The sequence below is a fragment of the Lygodium microphyllum genome, chromosome 6, assembly GCF_053477565.2.
Source record: "Lygodium microphyllum isolate KBCC chromosome 6, Lygodium_microphyllum_v1.1.10, whole genome shotgun sequence".
Classification (NCBI taxonomy): domain Eukaryota; kingdom Viridiplantae; phylum Streptophyta; class Polypodiopsida; order Schizaeales; family Lygodiaceae; genus Lygodium; species Lygodium microphyllum.
In genome coordinates, this window is record NC_141140.1 from 85,226,829 (window position 1) to 85,243,489 (window position 16,661).

General features: G+C 43.1%; 1 protein-coding gene across 2 annotated transcripts in view; it reads left to right on the forward strand.

Moving 5' to 3' along the window:
• Positions 1 to 815: 815 nt before the first annotated feature.
• Positions 816 to 16,661, forward strand: part of LOC148034763 (uncharacterized) — a 64,932-nt gene continuing 49,086 nt past the window's right edge. For both annotated transcript variants that reach the window (XM_087679732.1, XM_087679733.1), the window contains exon 1: positions 816 to 1,739. In XM_087679732.1, the coding sequence (XP_087535858.1) occupies positions 1,459 to 1,739 (281 nt within the window). In that variant the 5' untranslated portion in view covers positions 816 to 1,458. The remainder of the gene's footprint in view (positions 1,740 to 16,661) is intronic.

Here is a 16,661-nt window from a genome sequence, read left to right on the forward strand (position 1 = left end):
ACAATGCCCTATACAGGTAGAGCTCGAAATTGAACTTGGCTTCTTACACTACGTACGTACTAGGGACAATGGAAATAATCTGATGCCTAATCTTGGTATTGGATCTCAGCATGTATAGCATTCTGTAAATGCTAGTTTTGTTGATGAAGTTGGAACTTCAATGAATAGAGATGCTAAAAACCAGCAAGGAGAAGAGGATTCAGATGCATGGCAATCTTGATAATCCTAATACTATCCCTTTTGGACAGCAAGGTATGCATCCAAACATGAGACATCCTGTATATTGTTGTGGAAGATCTATATTCCATGCTGCGACTGGTCATAGTTCTACTTCATTAGGTATAGATGGTACAAATGTTTTTGGTACATAGCCAATAATTGCATCCCTTCTCAAGCCATTTCTCAACTTTCCTCAGCAAATTCCAGCAATTCAACTTATTAGAGGAAGAGTTTTCAATCAATCTCTATTGTAGACCCTAATTTATAGCAAAAATTAACGTTTTGACAGTCACCTCGTGATGCATGCTCAGAATTGAAGGCCTAAGACTTGAATTTTAGCAAATGAAATTGCAGAATTTCAGGGAGATTCAAGAGGCTAGGCAACCAATTTCAATTTGGGGTTAAATTTGTCTTGTAAGGAGCAGGGTAAAGGCCAATTTCCCAAGAAAACCAAGGGACAAATTGTTTTGAAGGACACCTCAACCTCTAAAGGTAGATGGGCGTTTCCTCAAAATTTCCTTAAAACAATGTTTTACTGAACATATTTGAAACAATTTACATACACTAGGAGAAATCTACGTGTTTATTGTCAAAGGGGAAGTACTATAGTGCCTGCGATGATCAACGCAAATTGCGAGAATTAATATTAATACAAAACTTGGCCTGCTACCTCGAGCGGAAGGTGGATTTCCCTGTGCCTGTGCAGAGAATGCCATGGACTCGGCCAGTTGAGAAGGCAGAAGAGCCAGTTTGCCAGGTCGCTTCGTTGGCGAGGAGAAGCGGATCAGCAGCCAGGGTATCTGTCTCAGCATCAGGGGTATTTACTGAGCCAGGTAAGACGACTCATCTCCTGCGTGCAGAAGCTTCAATTCGGAAGCAGAGGTGGTTGCAGCGTCTATCGTGCATGAAGAAACCTTTGAGTAAACTTTACCGTTGGGAGGGCCAACTTCTGAGGCCTTTGGACCGGAGGCATGGCTTCTGCCGTCACAACTCAAACATTGTAGTCCAAGCATACATGACCCTTAACAAGGGGTTTTGAAGTTTCCAATGCATGCCGGATCAAAATTTATGTGGGATTATTTGTGCTTTTCCGCCACATATGCAGATAGGTTTGTACCTTGAGCAGGTATCTTTCAGGGAAGAGAGGGGATTCAGCCCACATGAGCAGCCGATTGCATACAGGCTCAGCTACGAATGCTATTTGAGATTTGACGTGCTGCTTGATCCAGCGCTTTTTAGATGGAGCTATTTGACAAGGATGCCAAACCTGTGGTGCAGACCCCTCCCCCTGGTAAATTTGCAGCAGGTCATGTGCGGTGGCAATACTTGAGATTATCTAATTCCCCATACCCTGTTCAGCAAGTATGCCACATCCCTTATGACAGGGTACCCGACTTTGTCCGAGGAGAAGCTGAAAATCCTGACCATCCCACCACTTTCAGGATCTACTCTAGCAGGAGGCGCAGGCGGCAGTCAAAGACAAGTGCTACCACATATAGGACATACTCAGAGGAGCTAACGTAAGATATCCTCTCATGTCATTTTTGTGTAACTGGGTCTGTTTGAATTCTCCAGTGTTTTGCTATGCAACTTCCATCAATTCCTCACCAATGCTGTGTATCCACTTCATAGCACATGAATTTGCTCAATCTGTGGATCTTCATTCTTTAAGCAGGCTCTTGGTTTAGTATGCACACTAGACTTTTCTCCAGTTATTCACCTTTAAAGTGAATGGCGAATCTTTAAACCAAACCCACATTGGTCTCTGTGAATGCTTAGCTTTGTTTGCCAAGCAGTGGTCGATCATGTGTGGGTCCAGCAGCATTCTAGCTCAAGGAATTAGGGTGTTGTGCAGAAGCTCAACTCAAAGAACTGGAGAGTTTAGGTGTGAAGCTTAGTTCTGAAAGTCTCTAGCAGTACTAAAGCCCAGTTTCCTTCGGAGTTCTTCGAGCATTTTTGGTGAGATTGGTCAGATATTTGAAAACACTTCAAAGTTCAAATTCTCTTACGCATGTAAGCTAGAACAAGGATGTCGTATGCCAGGCTATGGAAAGAGTTGGATCATGACCTCAGAAGCGCTGCATATGTGGACATTTAAAGGTAAGCTTGAAGGTCTGGAATAACAGTATATGGGAAAGTTAAAGGCGAGGGAAAGTGTCTGAAATATATTTGTGTGCGGGATAGAACTAGATAACATCAATATTTTGGAATCATTGGAGTCACTAAGCATCATGGGATCTCGGAGGATCAGAATGACAAGAGCATGAATGAATCGTCTCAAAGAGTTGTTTAGTCCTTGTTGTCAAATGTGGGTGACACCATAGAGCGTTCAGATTTGTTATGTCAGTTTAACGCCATGCAAATGGTGGATTGGAGATGGGACAAGGAGAAATTGGTTGCTTCTGATGGGATTAGGTTATATGGTACATGTAATGTCATAGTCAAGGAGTATCATGCAAGGCTGTCTTTAAGGGTTTCACATTTCCGCAGCCTAGAGTGGAACTCAAAAGCAAGAAAGGGTGAGCCAGAAAATTAGCTGTAAGGGATTGAAGATGCAACAAATGTGAAATATGAAGATGAAATTAGGGACCTATAATGACTCATGCAGACACATCACAGTTGGTCACAGGACAGACACATTTGTAGACAAGATGGACATGCACTGTGCTGAAGTGTGGATGAAAGAGCTAGATGCAAGCCAGCTGAAGCACAGCCAAAAGTGTGTTGCATGGTAGGCTGTTAGAGCCTAGATATATGGTAGGAGCCAGTAGGGCATTCCTGGCAGCATAGATAGAAGCCAGACAACAGTAGGCAGTGGTCAGTCAGGCAGGGCAGGCTGGAGCTGACTAGGCAGTAAAGTAAAATGCTTTTTCAATGTTTTTTCTGACTTCTTGCAGGCAGCAGGTTGATCACCCAGCCTATACTGCTTCTGATGTCTGCCGTACAGATTATTGTGACCAGACGTTTCCTCACGCAAATTCACAGCAGGCATCTGATTGCTTTAGATACATCGCCTCCATTTGTGTTGATGTGCATCAGTAACTCCTTACATAGAACCACCTTTTGCTTAATGTGCACTAACAACTCTGAAATATAAGCAAAAATTTTGGCATCTATCAAGTGCCACTCCTTTGTTGGCCCTAGTGAAACCTCTAAGAGATGGCATTGAAGAGAGACTGCGAGGCACCTATCTCCTTAAACAACTCAAAAGAGAGAGTAGCCAAAATACACAAAAGCAGCCCTCAATGTCTGCAAATGCAGCAGTGCATAAAGTAAATAAAGAATACAAGGGAATTAGATGTGTGAAGATCTGGTACTGCAAGTGAGGAAGAGAGGGCTAAAAATGGCAAAAGTGAGCACCACTATTAATAACCTTGCACTACATGTTTTGCAATTAATTTAATAATCTTTTAGAAAGATGCATGCCTGTTGTTGAGATACCAAAACTTGCCTGTAGTTTATCTTATTTTTCAGGTGATTTTTGGCTCATAAAAACACCCCAAAAAATGCATTTTTGCTTTTTGAATGAGACATGAGACTCCTCCTGATTTCAACGGTTTCTATAAAAGGGACTCACTTTGCAGACCACTTCATCCTGAGTATCCCTTTTGCTCATGTTCATCTACAATTGTCACCATCATTGGTCTACCCGCCTTTACCCATATGATACATCTCAAGGTGCTACTCTTGCTGCTAGTTATCACCACCTACTCCAGAGGCTGCTGCCAGCTTGTCTATGGCCCTTCTCCACTTAACACCAGCCTGGTCATGGCTCTTATTACTGTGTTTTTGCTTCTTGGACTTCTTTGACTTGCTGCTGCAGCCTGTTCGTGGTTCATCCAGCCTGCTGCAGCTTGGTGACTTGTAATCCAGCTGGGCGACCTCTTTTCTACCTGTGTTTTGGATTGGATCAGCTGTGTTCTACATCGTTTTCATCGGGGTTTTACTCCTACAGCAGGCTGTCATCAGATTTTGCACCTTTTGTATCAGTTTTTCAAAACAAGTGGCTAATGGAGGGTTTTGGTTGGAATGTGCTGTAAAACACAGTTTGCACAGCCCAAGAGAGAGAATGAAGAAAAGAAGGATTAATTGCCCGTTGTCCAATACCTTGTGATGACTGCAAAATGCTCTCCTCTTACTGTTCACCTCAAAAACCAGCAAGAATGCATCTCCTCTTGCTGCTACAACTCTCAAACCACACCAAAATGGCACTTGGCAAATTTCCATTTTCACTAGTGTCTTTGCTAGCAATTATGTGGTTAATGTACAATCATCTCTTGCTTGTCAGCCTTAGTTTGAGTTAGAGGAGGAGATTAGGAGCTCAGACATTGTGATTATGTGTCATTTTTTGTGTTTAGACACTTTAGATGGAGGGTACATCAGTGCATTTCATTTTTTGGCATTGTGACTGTTTTGGTTAGTTGGGTTGGTTGACTTGGGCACCCATATTTTGGGTTTGTATGCGAACTGTGGCCTTAGTTTTCTATTTATAGCAGATTGTCCCCTTCATTCCATTCACTTGCCAAAAAGGTTGGAACTTTGGTTGAGCAAGAGCATTCATGAAAAGATTGTTATACTTATCATGTTCCTCCTACGTTCTAGTGTGAACGTTCCCTTATCTCACGGGCACTTTCTATCTTCTAGTTGGAGAAGGGTTTTTTCCCCCCATATTGAACACCGGTTTGTGAGTGTGGTACTTAGTACCTTAGGGATTGTACTTTCATTCATTCTCACATAGTGGATGTGACCTTTCAGTACTCTCTTCTCTTTACCTATTTACTTGTTCACTGTGGGTGTGTGAGTGTGTGTGTGTGTATTGCTGAATCCTAACCTAACATTGGTATGGGAGCATACCGCTTAGCGACTGCCATCACCGCCTGAGTTGTTGTTGAGCCCTGTGCTTGGCTGCTCTTATCCTTGCTTGCCATCAATGCTCTGTTGCATGTTGTGTTCTTTGATCTACCCCTAGCATTCTTGTGCTGAGTTGACAGGTGCAGCAACTGACGAGACAGCTCGGACAGCATGCGTTCACACATTGCCTGTTTTGGCAGCATCTGATGTGACAGCCACTAACCTGCACCGTCAGTCTTGCTCTGCTTGACAGCTTGTGCTGCTGTCGTAAAACTTTTCGCCTCCAAGTCTGCTGCCCTGCCATGTCATATCCAGCGTGCATCATGTCACATCATTGACAGCTCGACAGTCTTCGCAAACAAGCCAATAGGCCAAGTTCAGCCTATGCATGTGGTTCCTCACCTAGTCAGCTTTGTGGACGGGCCGATAGGCCATTTTCAGTCTGCGCATGTGGTCCCATCTGCCTGACATAATTTTTTCATTAAAATAGCCAGCTTCAAACCTTAATCAATATTTAGACCCTTTAAATTGCTCCTGTATGTGTGCAATGTCTCTATGAAGGACAAAATTTGGGGAGTTCTCATCAAATCCAAATTTCCCCCAAAATTCTTCCAAAAATTTGGGCTTTTGCTGGAAAATCTTGAATCTCACAAAATTTTTGGGGATTTCGCATTCTGTGTACTAAAATTTGGGGCTTTTCACATTCAAGCTTCAATGTCGGCAAATTTCATTGATTAAGTTTGTGGCTTTTGTGAAATTTTCCCAAATTCATCGACATTGAGGCCAATTACACCTTCTACATCGACATTTGGGCACATTGGAGCCCTTTAAGTTGCAATTTCTTCATTGATGCCATCCATTTTTTGAAAAATTGTGAGTTTTTGGTCTTTCCTTTGCTTCATTTTGTGCTACAACTGCATTTCTACTTTCGACAGTAGCTGGGTATAGCAAAACCAGAAATTTCAGCAAGCAATGGCTGGGCAAAACGATTATGCTCAACATGTTTGGGGACTCAGACAAATTAGATGGCACTAATTATCCCATGTGGGCACACATGATGGAACATCTACTTGTTGCCAAATAGCTTTGGGGTTATATATGTGGTTCAGAAGTTAGGCCTACAGGCCCTGCTATTTAGAATGTCACAATTTCTTTTGGCTTATCCATAATCACCAATGGATCTTCAGCTCCAACTACTTATGCACCTCCCGTAGCAAATTAGTTGAGATGGGACAGGCGTGATGCCCAAGCTCATGCTTTGATTCCACTTCTGTGCAAGAGAGAGATTATCCCGCATATTCAATCGTGCACAATGGCCAAGGATGCTTGGGATAAGCTTGCTTCATTGTATTAGGTGCTAAATGAGGCTCATGTACTCTACTTGCGTAAGCAAGTTGAGATGGAGCACATGATAGAGTGTGATTTTATGGATGTCTACATTACAAGTGCCAAGGACATTATGGAGCAGCTTGCTAATATTGATGAAATCATTCCCAATGCATCTCTTGCATTTACGGTCTTGGCTGGTCTACTTGATACTTGTTAGAGAGTGGTATCTTTTGAATAGGCAGGATGCCACATGGCAGGTCGGCCAGTCGTAGGTGCCATGTGGCAGGCAATTGGACTACAGTAGTCGGCTGCATTAGACCTATATTATTTGGGGCATTTTTTCCAGCCTATTTATAGGCTTTGTTTTGAGTAGCCTTAGTCAATTGTTTTCACAGATTTCAGGTTGCAGACTGTGGAGACTGCCCTCGGGGCCATCAGAGATTGAGATCTTTGAGGTAAAGACATATGCAGATATTCTCTCTGCACTCGTGTATATTTCTGCATTCTTATACAGCATTCTTCACTGCAGATTTTCTGCGTTTCATTGTCTCTTTCTCTCTCTCCTCTCTTTGTTCACTCTTTGTCTTGGTCATTTACTTCCTCATTGCTTCACTTTGACATGGTATCAGAGCATTGAAGGACACATTTGAAGAGGAGATTTCAACGCGACATAATGTTGCGTTTTCAGCGTTCCAAGTGCCATCAAGAGGGCTGCTCATCAGAACAAGGCTGAGGCAAGAATCGGCGTGCGATAAAGTAGAAGATTTGTTGAAGTGACTTCTTGTTTTTGCTGTTAGAGAAGGAAAAAGGCTGCGCTTTGGGCCCTCAAGTGCAGATTTTACATTTTCATTGTCTCCAGCGGGTGAGAAGAAGCGAGACGAGCAAACCATAGCCCTAGTAGGCTGTATTTTTATAGTTAGAGGGGGTTGCTCTTTGTGTTTTGAGTAGGCATTGTAGGTGAAGTCTTCTAAGGCCGAGACAGAGTTTCAGGTGATCATGGATTGGAAGATGCCCGTATTATTGGCTCTTCCATCAGGTCGAAAGCTTGATGGCAAGAACTACCGCATTTGGTGGGTCATGATGCTTTCCATTCAGGAGTCCTATGATTTGGCAGAGCTTGTTATGGAGGCTATCCATCATCCTTCTTCGCGAGACGAGTCCAGACTCTCTTCGAGTGATAAGGTGGAGTTGGCAAAGGCTAAGGCACATTGGGATAAACTCAATGCTTGCATTTGCTCGTTTTTATTTCTCTCATGTACTGCAACTGTTATCTCTCATATTGAGCATTTGACGATGGCCTAGGAGATATGGCTGAAGCTTGATCAGATGTACAATCGGATGACCATCATGAAGCGAGTTTCTTTGGAAGTGTAGATGCAGACTATGAACGCCAATAAGTTATCTTCTATGTGGGAGCATATCAATAAGCTTAGGTAGCTTCAGATGCAGGTTCAGAACACAGGGAAGGTGATCACTTTTGAAAACATGGTGATAACTTTTCTTTCACAGTTATTGCCTTGCTTTAGTGGTTTTCATTCCGCCTTGATTGCTTTAGGGTAGTCTGAGACTCTTCCGTAGGAAGAGTTGGTTTCTATGGTCTTGGACCAAGAGGAGCAATTGAAAGGTACCAATGCTTCGAAATCTGAGGCCTTGGTTGGCCAGTCCTCTTAGAAGAAGGGGAAGGACTAAAAGAAAGAGGAGGAGGACAAATCTAAGAAGGACAAAGACAAGGAGTCTACTTGTCACATTTGTGGCAAAACAGGTCACTGGAAGAAGGATTGCCCCGACAAGGAGAAGAAGGAGAAGGAGAAGAAGGAGAAATCTTCAAAGGATTTTGGAGCGGTGGCTGCTTCCTCATCAATTGCTTTCCTCCACTTGGAGGTGGTTGAGGATTCGACCTTGACAGCTTTTGATGCTATGTTGACAGCCCCATACACTCGAGAGTGGATTGTTGACAGTGGTGCCTCCTGATGCATGACTCCTTCAGTAGGTGTTGCTTATCTGCGACCTTTGTACGGCCAGATTCTCATTGGTGACAGTTCGTCTATCCCTATACAGGGATGGGGCAACATGCATCTTATTCTAGATGGATGTGGTGGTGCCCATACATCCAAGGTCCTTTATGTGCCGGCTTTGGGATACCATCTATTTTCGGTGCACAACATTTGTGTCCTCGGCCTTTTGGTTGAATTTGATGTGGATTCTTTTCGGATCCTTGATCGAGGATCAGACAGGTTCTTTCTTCAGGTTATGAGGAGAATTGAGTCTACAAGTTGTGGTCTTCTTTTGCCTTGACTTCTCTTCTTCTTACCGCACAAACACAGTTCAAGCTTTGGCATGCTCGATTTGGCCACCTTAATTATGATTACCTTTGGAAGGCGTCAAAGGAAAAACTTGTTCGAGGTTTACCGGATATTGTGGTGAGCCAACAGCCTTGTGTATCCTGCATCCATGGGAAGCAGACTCATGATGCTGTTCCCAACAAGGCTTTGAGGCAGTCTTCAGCATCCTTGGAGCTTGTTTCTACCGATCTTTGTGGACTGATGAGGACGGAGTCCCTTAGAGGGAGCTTGTATTTCATGCTCATTGTGGATGATTACAGTAGGATGACCTGGGCTTATTTCTTGAAGCTGAAGCCGGAGGCTTTCTCCAACTTTAAGGATTGGTTGCTCTTTTGAGGAGAACTGATCAGGCTGGAAGTTGAAGACCTTATGATTGGATAAGGGCGGAGAATTTGTTTCTAATGAGTTTGCTTATTTTTGTGTAGATCGTGGGATTCACTAGGGGTTTGCTAATACAAACACCCCTCAGGAGAATGGCATCTTGGAGTAGAAGAATTGCAGTGTGATCGAGATGGCCCATACCATGATGAAGCATCGTCAAACACCTTAGTATCTTTGGGCTAAGGTTGTGGCTATTGCAGTTCATATCCTTAAATCATTTCCCTACTTCCATTGTTGTTGGTATGACTCCATATGAGGTGTACTTTGGGTCCAAGCTAAATGTCTCTTATTTCAGGTTTTTGGGTGTGATGCCTATGTTCACATCTCGAAGACAGTGTGACAAATTTGAAGTGGCTTCCAAAAGACAGGTGTTTGTGGGCTATAGCTTGCAGTCTCAAGGCTACTGATTATATGATTTTGTTAAGTGGGATGTCTACACGAGCCATGATGTTCGGTTCATGGAAGTTTCAGCCCTAGAGGGGGGTTAAGAATACCCTGTTCTTGGAGATCTCGGTGATAGTTGGGCCCTAGCGATTGTTCCTGTGGAGCTTATGCCACTTGAGGACTCTTGTTCGGATGAGGAGCTTAGATTCTAGCCATTGGATTCACTGATTGCTCCCTTGCCATCACTGGACCTTCCAAAAATTTCAGTAGATGGAGAGTGACGAGGCGAGATTTGGCCTCTTCCTTCTTGGGCTTGTGACACTCTTCGTGGTGCAGGGATTGAGGGGGTCCCTGAGGAGTGGCAGCCGCAGGATAGCCTGCGGCGTTTTCAGAGGAACCAAGCATACCGCATTGAGCTTGTTTACACTAATTATTGTTTGATGACTCGTGTCATGTAGGATCGGGAGTCTGTTTCCATGAAGGAGGCTTTGCAACATGATCATTGAAGACAAACAATGGAGTAGGAGTTGGAGTTGACTGAGAGGAACGGCACTTGGTATCTTGTGCCGAAGCCTCCTCATGAGAAGATCATTGGAGTCAAATGGGTCTTCAAGACCAAGTACCATAGTGATGGCACATTGGACAAGCACAAGGCCTACCTTGTTGCTAAAGGTTTTGCACCGCGCCCAGGCATTGATTTCTATGATACTTTTGCCCGTACAACTCAGATGGCCACTATTCACGTAGTTCGTGTCTTGGCTAGCCATAGGAGATGGTCGGTTTATCAGCTGGATGTAAAGTCTACCTTTTTGAATGGAGAGTTGGAGGAGGAGATCTATGTTGAGCAGCTTCCCGGCTTCGGGTCTTCTGATAGTAAGGTGTACATGCTGCGGAAGGCTCTATATGGCCTTAAACAAGTTCCGCGTGCTTGGAATGAGAAGATTGACTCGTTTCTCCAGGCATCAACAAGACTTTGAGAGGGATCTTTATTTCCCAGCAGCAGCATGTACAGAAACTCTTGACTACATGTGAGATGGAGGGATGCAAGTCTCTTACGACTCCTGTTGACTTAAATTGGAAGGTTGAAGCTCATTCCGATCCTCCCTTGGGGGATGCTGCCCATCATAGGCAGTTGGTTGGTTCCTTGATTTGGCTTCTTAATACCCACGTTGACTTGTGTTATGCTGTAGGTGTGCTGGCTGGGTTCATGAGTGAACCCAAGATGGTGCACTGGCAGGTTGCTCAGAGAATTTTGCGGTTCTTATGGGGCACTGTTGTTTTTGGGATCTATTATCCTGCTGGTACAGGTGCTACGGACTTACTCCTTACAGGTTGGAGTGATTCGGATTGGGCTGGTGATATGGATTATCGGCTGTCCACTACAAGTTATTGTTTTACCTTGGGTGCCGGTGCTGATTCTTGGAGCAGCAAGGAACAACCTATGGTTGCCCTCTCTTCGATTGAGGCGGAGTATCGGGTGGCGTCTTCTACTATATGTGAGACAATATGGCTTCACAGGCTTCTGGAGGAGCTTGGTTGCTCGCAGATAGGTCCTATTGTTCTATAGTGCAACAATGAGAGTTGCATTGCCTTGGCCGAGAATCTCGTGTTTCATACTCGGACGAAGCATATTGAGATCCAGTACCATTTCATTTGGGAGAAAATTATGGATGAGGCCATTTCCCTAGTCTATTGCAAGACAAAGGACAATCTTGCCGGCTTGTTTAACAAGGTGCTTCTTGTTAGCAGATATGTCAACTCGTGTGAGTTTGAGTTGCAGAGGCTTGGGCACATTATTTAGGTTATTTAGGCATTTTTTATTGTGTCATTTTATGGTCATATTTGGCATTTTTTGCTGGCAGACCAGCATTAAATGCTAGCCGACTTGACATATTTTATGGCATTATTTGTGCCTATTTCTTCTGGGCTTCTCCTCCTTAGTTGGTTAGTTCACCACCTGGAGGTCCCGTGGAGAGAGGAGCCAGTGCCGGTGCCCACGTAGCCAGTGACTCACTGTTGTATGCGACAATCTCGTGTCTGACATATGGATTCTATTTCCCGAGCATACATCTGAGTTCTCATTTGTATTGTGTTATTTCTTTCCCTTTCTCTTTTGTCTTGTGTTTCAACAATTTATTACAGCTTATGTTTACGCTTCCATTGTTGCACCACTTCTGACATGGTATCAGATTTCTGGATTTGTGTTCCAGCTGTGTTTTCTTGCTGATATCAGGATTGTTTTCACTCTTGCTGATCGTGTGACTGTTGTTCCATACAGGCAATCTGTTTTACTTGCGTTTTCTGCAGATTTGTCATCGCTTGCTGTCTATAGCCCCTCTGCTGCCTGCGTTTTCAGTTTTCAGGCTGCTATGACAGTTTTCCAGCCTATTTGTGGCAGTACTCAGCCCGCGTTTTGGTGTTCCTGACTCCTCCTTGGCTGGGTGACTGTACTTTCAAGCCGTTTTTGCTGTTTTTGGCAGTTTTTGACTGATTTTTTGATTTTTTTTGCAGTAGATTGTCTTCTTTTGGTCAGATTTTTGGGTTACATTTTATGTGAACTCTTGGTTTTTGGAGTCTGTTCTCGTGTTTTGACTGTGTTCCCTCTCCAAATACCTTCTTTTCTCTACTCTTCTAAATCCTCTACAGATGGCTCATTCGTATACATCCATTGATGATACATTACATGGAGATTCAGATGAGGCTCTTGTATCTTTAGAGAGGGGTTTGAAGTTGAAGAAGTTGAAGGCCGAGTGTTACCACTGTGGCAAGAAGGGCCATTTACGCAAGGATTGCAAAGAGTTAGCGGCTTCTAGGAAGAAAAAGGAGCAGAAGACCAAGCGGGATGCAGACTCCTTCGATGAGTTATCATTTGCCTTAGATTTCGACTCAGATCCTTTGGCCAAGGTGAAGTCCAAGGCGTGGAAGCGTGGAAGGGATTCTCTTCTTTGGATTGTGGGAAGGGCTTGGTGGCCCCTTCCTTAGTTGCTTTCTAGTGGCGGTGATGAGGTCATCCCTCACGACTCTCCAGTGCCAGAGAGGGAGTGTGAGAGGGTGGTGAGATGGGGTAATCGTACCTCATCTATATTTCTATACAAATGCACAGGATCTAGAGAGGAACATCCCAGACGCATTGACCGAAGTCTGGCAGATACAAATCCTGGAGCTGGGATTGACATCCAGGTTTATGATGGGTTGGTTCTTTGACAGAGAGTGGGTGGCTTTCGTCTGGAGCTCACATGAGGGGACACTTTGGTAGTCTGGCCAAAGGCAGGGGATCCATGGTCAGTTATGCGTTGCAGCATCGGTGACAAGATAGTTACCAATGTATACGTTACAACATCGGTGACAGGATGGTTACTGTGCTACATCAGCGGCATTGTTGACAGACATTGAGAACTACTATGATCTTCTCTATCTTCAGGAACTGGTACGATCAACATCGACATTAGTTTCTCTCCGAGGCACCTTGGTGGTGGCTTAATCACCCACTGCTTGGGTATCCATGGTTCTACTTGGTGGTTCTATGTTGTATGGTTTCTAATTCATTCTCATTGTACCATTGTATTGTATCAAATCACCCATGATCTGAGTGAGGGTGTTAGCAAATATGTCAGCTCATGTGTGAGTTTGAGCTGCAGAGGCTTGGGCACATTATTTAGGTTATTTAGGCATTTCTTATTGTGTCATTTTATGGTCATATTTGGCATTTATTGCTAGCTGACTAGCATTAAATGCTGGCCGACCTGACATAGTTTATGGCATTGTTTGTGCCTGTTTTATTCTGGGCTCCTCCTTCTTAGTTGGTCAGTTCACCACTTGGAGGTCCCGTGGAGAGGAGCCGATGCCGATGTCCATGCAGCCAGTGACTCACTGTTGTATGCGATAGTCTCGTGTCTGATATATGGATTCTATTTCCTGAGCATACATTTGAGTTCTCATTTGTATTGTGTTCTTTCTTTCCCTTTCTCTTTTGTCTTGTGTTTTAGCAGTTTATTACAGCTTTTGTTTACGCTTCCATCTACACTACTTCTGACACTTCCCCAAGCTTTACTTTGACAACACTCCCGATCCCTTAGCCTTCTATTGTGTCTAGGATCTGAGAGAGGGTGTTAGAGAGTGACATCTTGTGGACAGGTAGGATGCCATGTGGCAGGTCGGCTAGTTGCAGGTGCCATGTGGCAGGCAGTCAGATTGCAACAGTCGAACATCAGTCGATTGCATTCAATGCAGCCGACCCACATTATTGGGGGTATTTTTTCTAGCCTATTTATAGGCTCTGTTTTCAACAGCCTTAGTTAGTTGTTTTCATAGATTCAAGACTGTAGACCGTGGAGATTGCCCTCAAGGCCGATGGAGACTAAGATCTTTGAGGTGGAGACATAAGCAGATGTTCTCTCTATACCCATGTATATTTCTGCATCCTTATACAATATTCTTCATTCCAGATTTTTTGTGTTTCTCTCTCTCTCTCTTTGTTCACTCTATCTTGGTCATTCACTTCCGCATTGCTTTACTTTGACAATACTTATTAGAGTTTTGCCACTATACTCCATCTACTTGCAAAGGGAGATGCTAATGCTTACACATTTGATGCATTGGTATCACTATTGTTGTAAGAAGAGCAATCAAGGCTGAATTGCTCTAATATAAGTATGGATAATTAAGCATTTATTGCCAGCCATTGTAACAAAGGGAAGTCATGGCAGCTCTCAAACTCTAAAGGAAAAGGCAAAACAACTTCTTCTATGGGCTCCTTAAGCATCGAAGATGATGGTGCTAAGAAAAAAAGGTTCAATTATTGTAGGAAGAAAGGACATGTAATTGAAGAATGCAGAAAGAGGATGGCAATTGCCTTTGTTGTGCGTTGTTTGTATGAAAATTGTAGCACTTGGTATTTTGATAGCGGTGCTTCTAAGCACATAACGTCCTTTTGTGACTTATTTGTATCATATGCAAATGTACAAAAGAGAAGATTAGTTGTATGTGCAAACAATGCTTCGTATGCGACGGCATTGGTTAGATTTCCCTTATTGTAGTGGATGGAAAAACTATCATACTTAAAAAGGTCTTGTATGTACCAAGCAGAAAGAAAAACTTGCTTTGAGTTTTAGCAATTGCATGTGTTGGGTTTGTGGTTAAATTCCACATGGATCGACACAGTTTCTATGATTGTAGTGATGGGGATGTCCTTATTGTCATTGGTACTTTGTACAATGGACTCTATCAGCTTGACTTATGTGAGACAAGAGCATCTGAGGATGCATGACTTGTTGATGCCACCATTGTGGATGACATTGAGTCATGGCATGCTTGGTTTGGTCATCTTGATTATGGCAGTTTGCTATGTCTAAAAAGCAAAAATATGGTGCTCGATCTCCCTCTATTAAAAGCACCTACTCAAAATGTATGTGAAAGTTGTGTACTTGGCAAAATGCATCATGCTTTGTTTCCCAAGGGTGCTATGCATATTGATCAGAATTTACAGCTTGTACACAGTGATGTTTGTGGGCCCATGCATGTCAAATCCATCAGAGGATACTTAGTACTTTGTTACCTTCATTGATGACACGACTCGTTATTATTGGGCATATGCTTTGGAGCACAAATCTGAAGTGTTTGCATGCTTTACTTTTTTAGCCTTGGCTGAAAATGGCAGTGGATACAAGCTGATTACACTTTGTACCAATTGATGGAAGGAATATATGTCATGGGAAATGTATGTGTTGAATTGCAGCCCAACGAAAGCATTGACTGATTGTACGCCTTACGAATGGCCGGAAACCTGTGGTGTCACATATCAGTGTCTTTGGTCGTTTGGCATATGTTTTAGTGCCACAACCTTGAAGACATAAATTGGAAGATAAGGCTGTCAAATGCATCTTTATTGGTTATAGTGCAGAAAGTAAAGGGTACCGCTTGTACCAACCCTCTGCCAACAAGATTTTTGTTAGTAGAGATGTGGTATTTGTTGAACATGCTGGTCAGCCCTTCATGGACTGCCAAAATGAGCCCAATGTGGGGCCTATGGGCATGTTTGACAGTTTCTTGCCTTTATTTCAGCAAGGTGGACTTGATTTTGGTAAATTTTAGCAATCTATTGAGGGTTTACAGCAACAAAATCAGCATCAAACACATGTTGAACAACAGCTTGATTTTCAGCCCATTGATCAAGGCTTGCTGATTATGAAGTGGCCAATGAGAGGGCTGCTATTCAAGAAGCTAAAATAGTCCCTAGATGGCTGTTAGAAACATTACGGGACAACAAACAACTTGTTCCTCTTTCCAGTAGAACTAGAACAACCACTCACCATGCACAGGGTAACTTGGTTGTGCAGGCACTTGTAGCTATTGCATGCAATAAAGAGCCTATTTCTTTACAAGATGCTTTACAAAATAAACATGGATGGTAGCTGTGCAATCTGAGTTAATAAAAATAGCACATGGGAGTTATGTGACTTGCATGCTATCAAGTATGTTATACGCATTTAGTAGGTTTACAGATTAAAATGCAGATCTGATGGTAGCATTGATCACTATAAGGCATGCCTTGTTGCCAAAGGGTATGCCCAACAACATGGGATTGACTATGATGAGACGTTTGCATCCACTTCATATATGATCACCATTCATAGCGTCATTGCTTTGGTTGCTCATTATGATTGGCATGTGCATGAGTTGAGATGTGAAGATTGCTTTTTTGCATGAGTTGGTGACTCAATCTCCTAACTTTGTTTAGAAAGGGTTAGAAAGCAAAGTGTGCACTGTGCCGTTTGCATAAGGCCCTCTATGGTTTAAAGTAGGCACCTAGAGTATGGTATGAGATGATACATGCATACTTGATTGCTCTTGGCTTTAGTAATTCACACATTGAGAGCACACTTTATGTCCGCAAAGATAGGGATAGCCTCTTGATTCTCATTCTTTATGTGGATGACATGCTATTGATTGGACCTCATGAGACACATACTCAGCCTTAAAAGCTGAATTGCAGCATGCCTTTGATGTGATAGATCTTTGCCACTTGCACTATTATCTTGGCATACAGTTTATTGTAGTTGAGGGGGGCATTATTTTGCAGTAGTCTTAAGTACATTGGGCAGCTTCTTGAGCATTTGCAGATGTAAGATTGCAAGCCTATCTCTATTCTCATTGAGA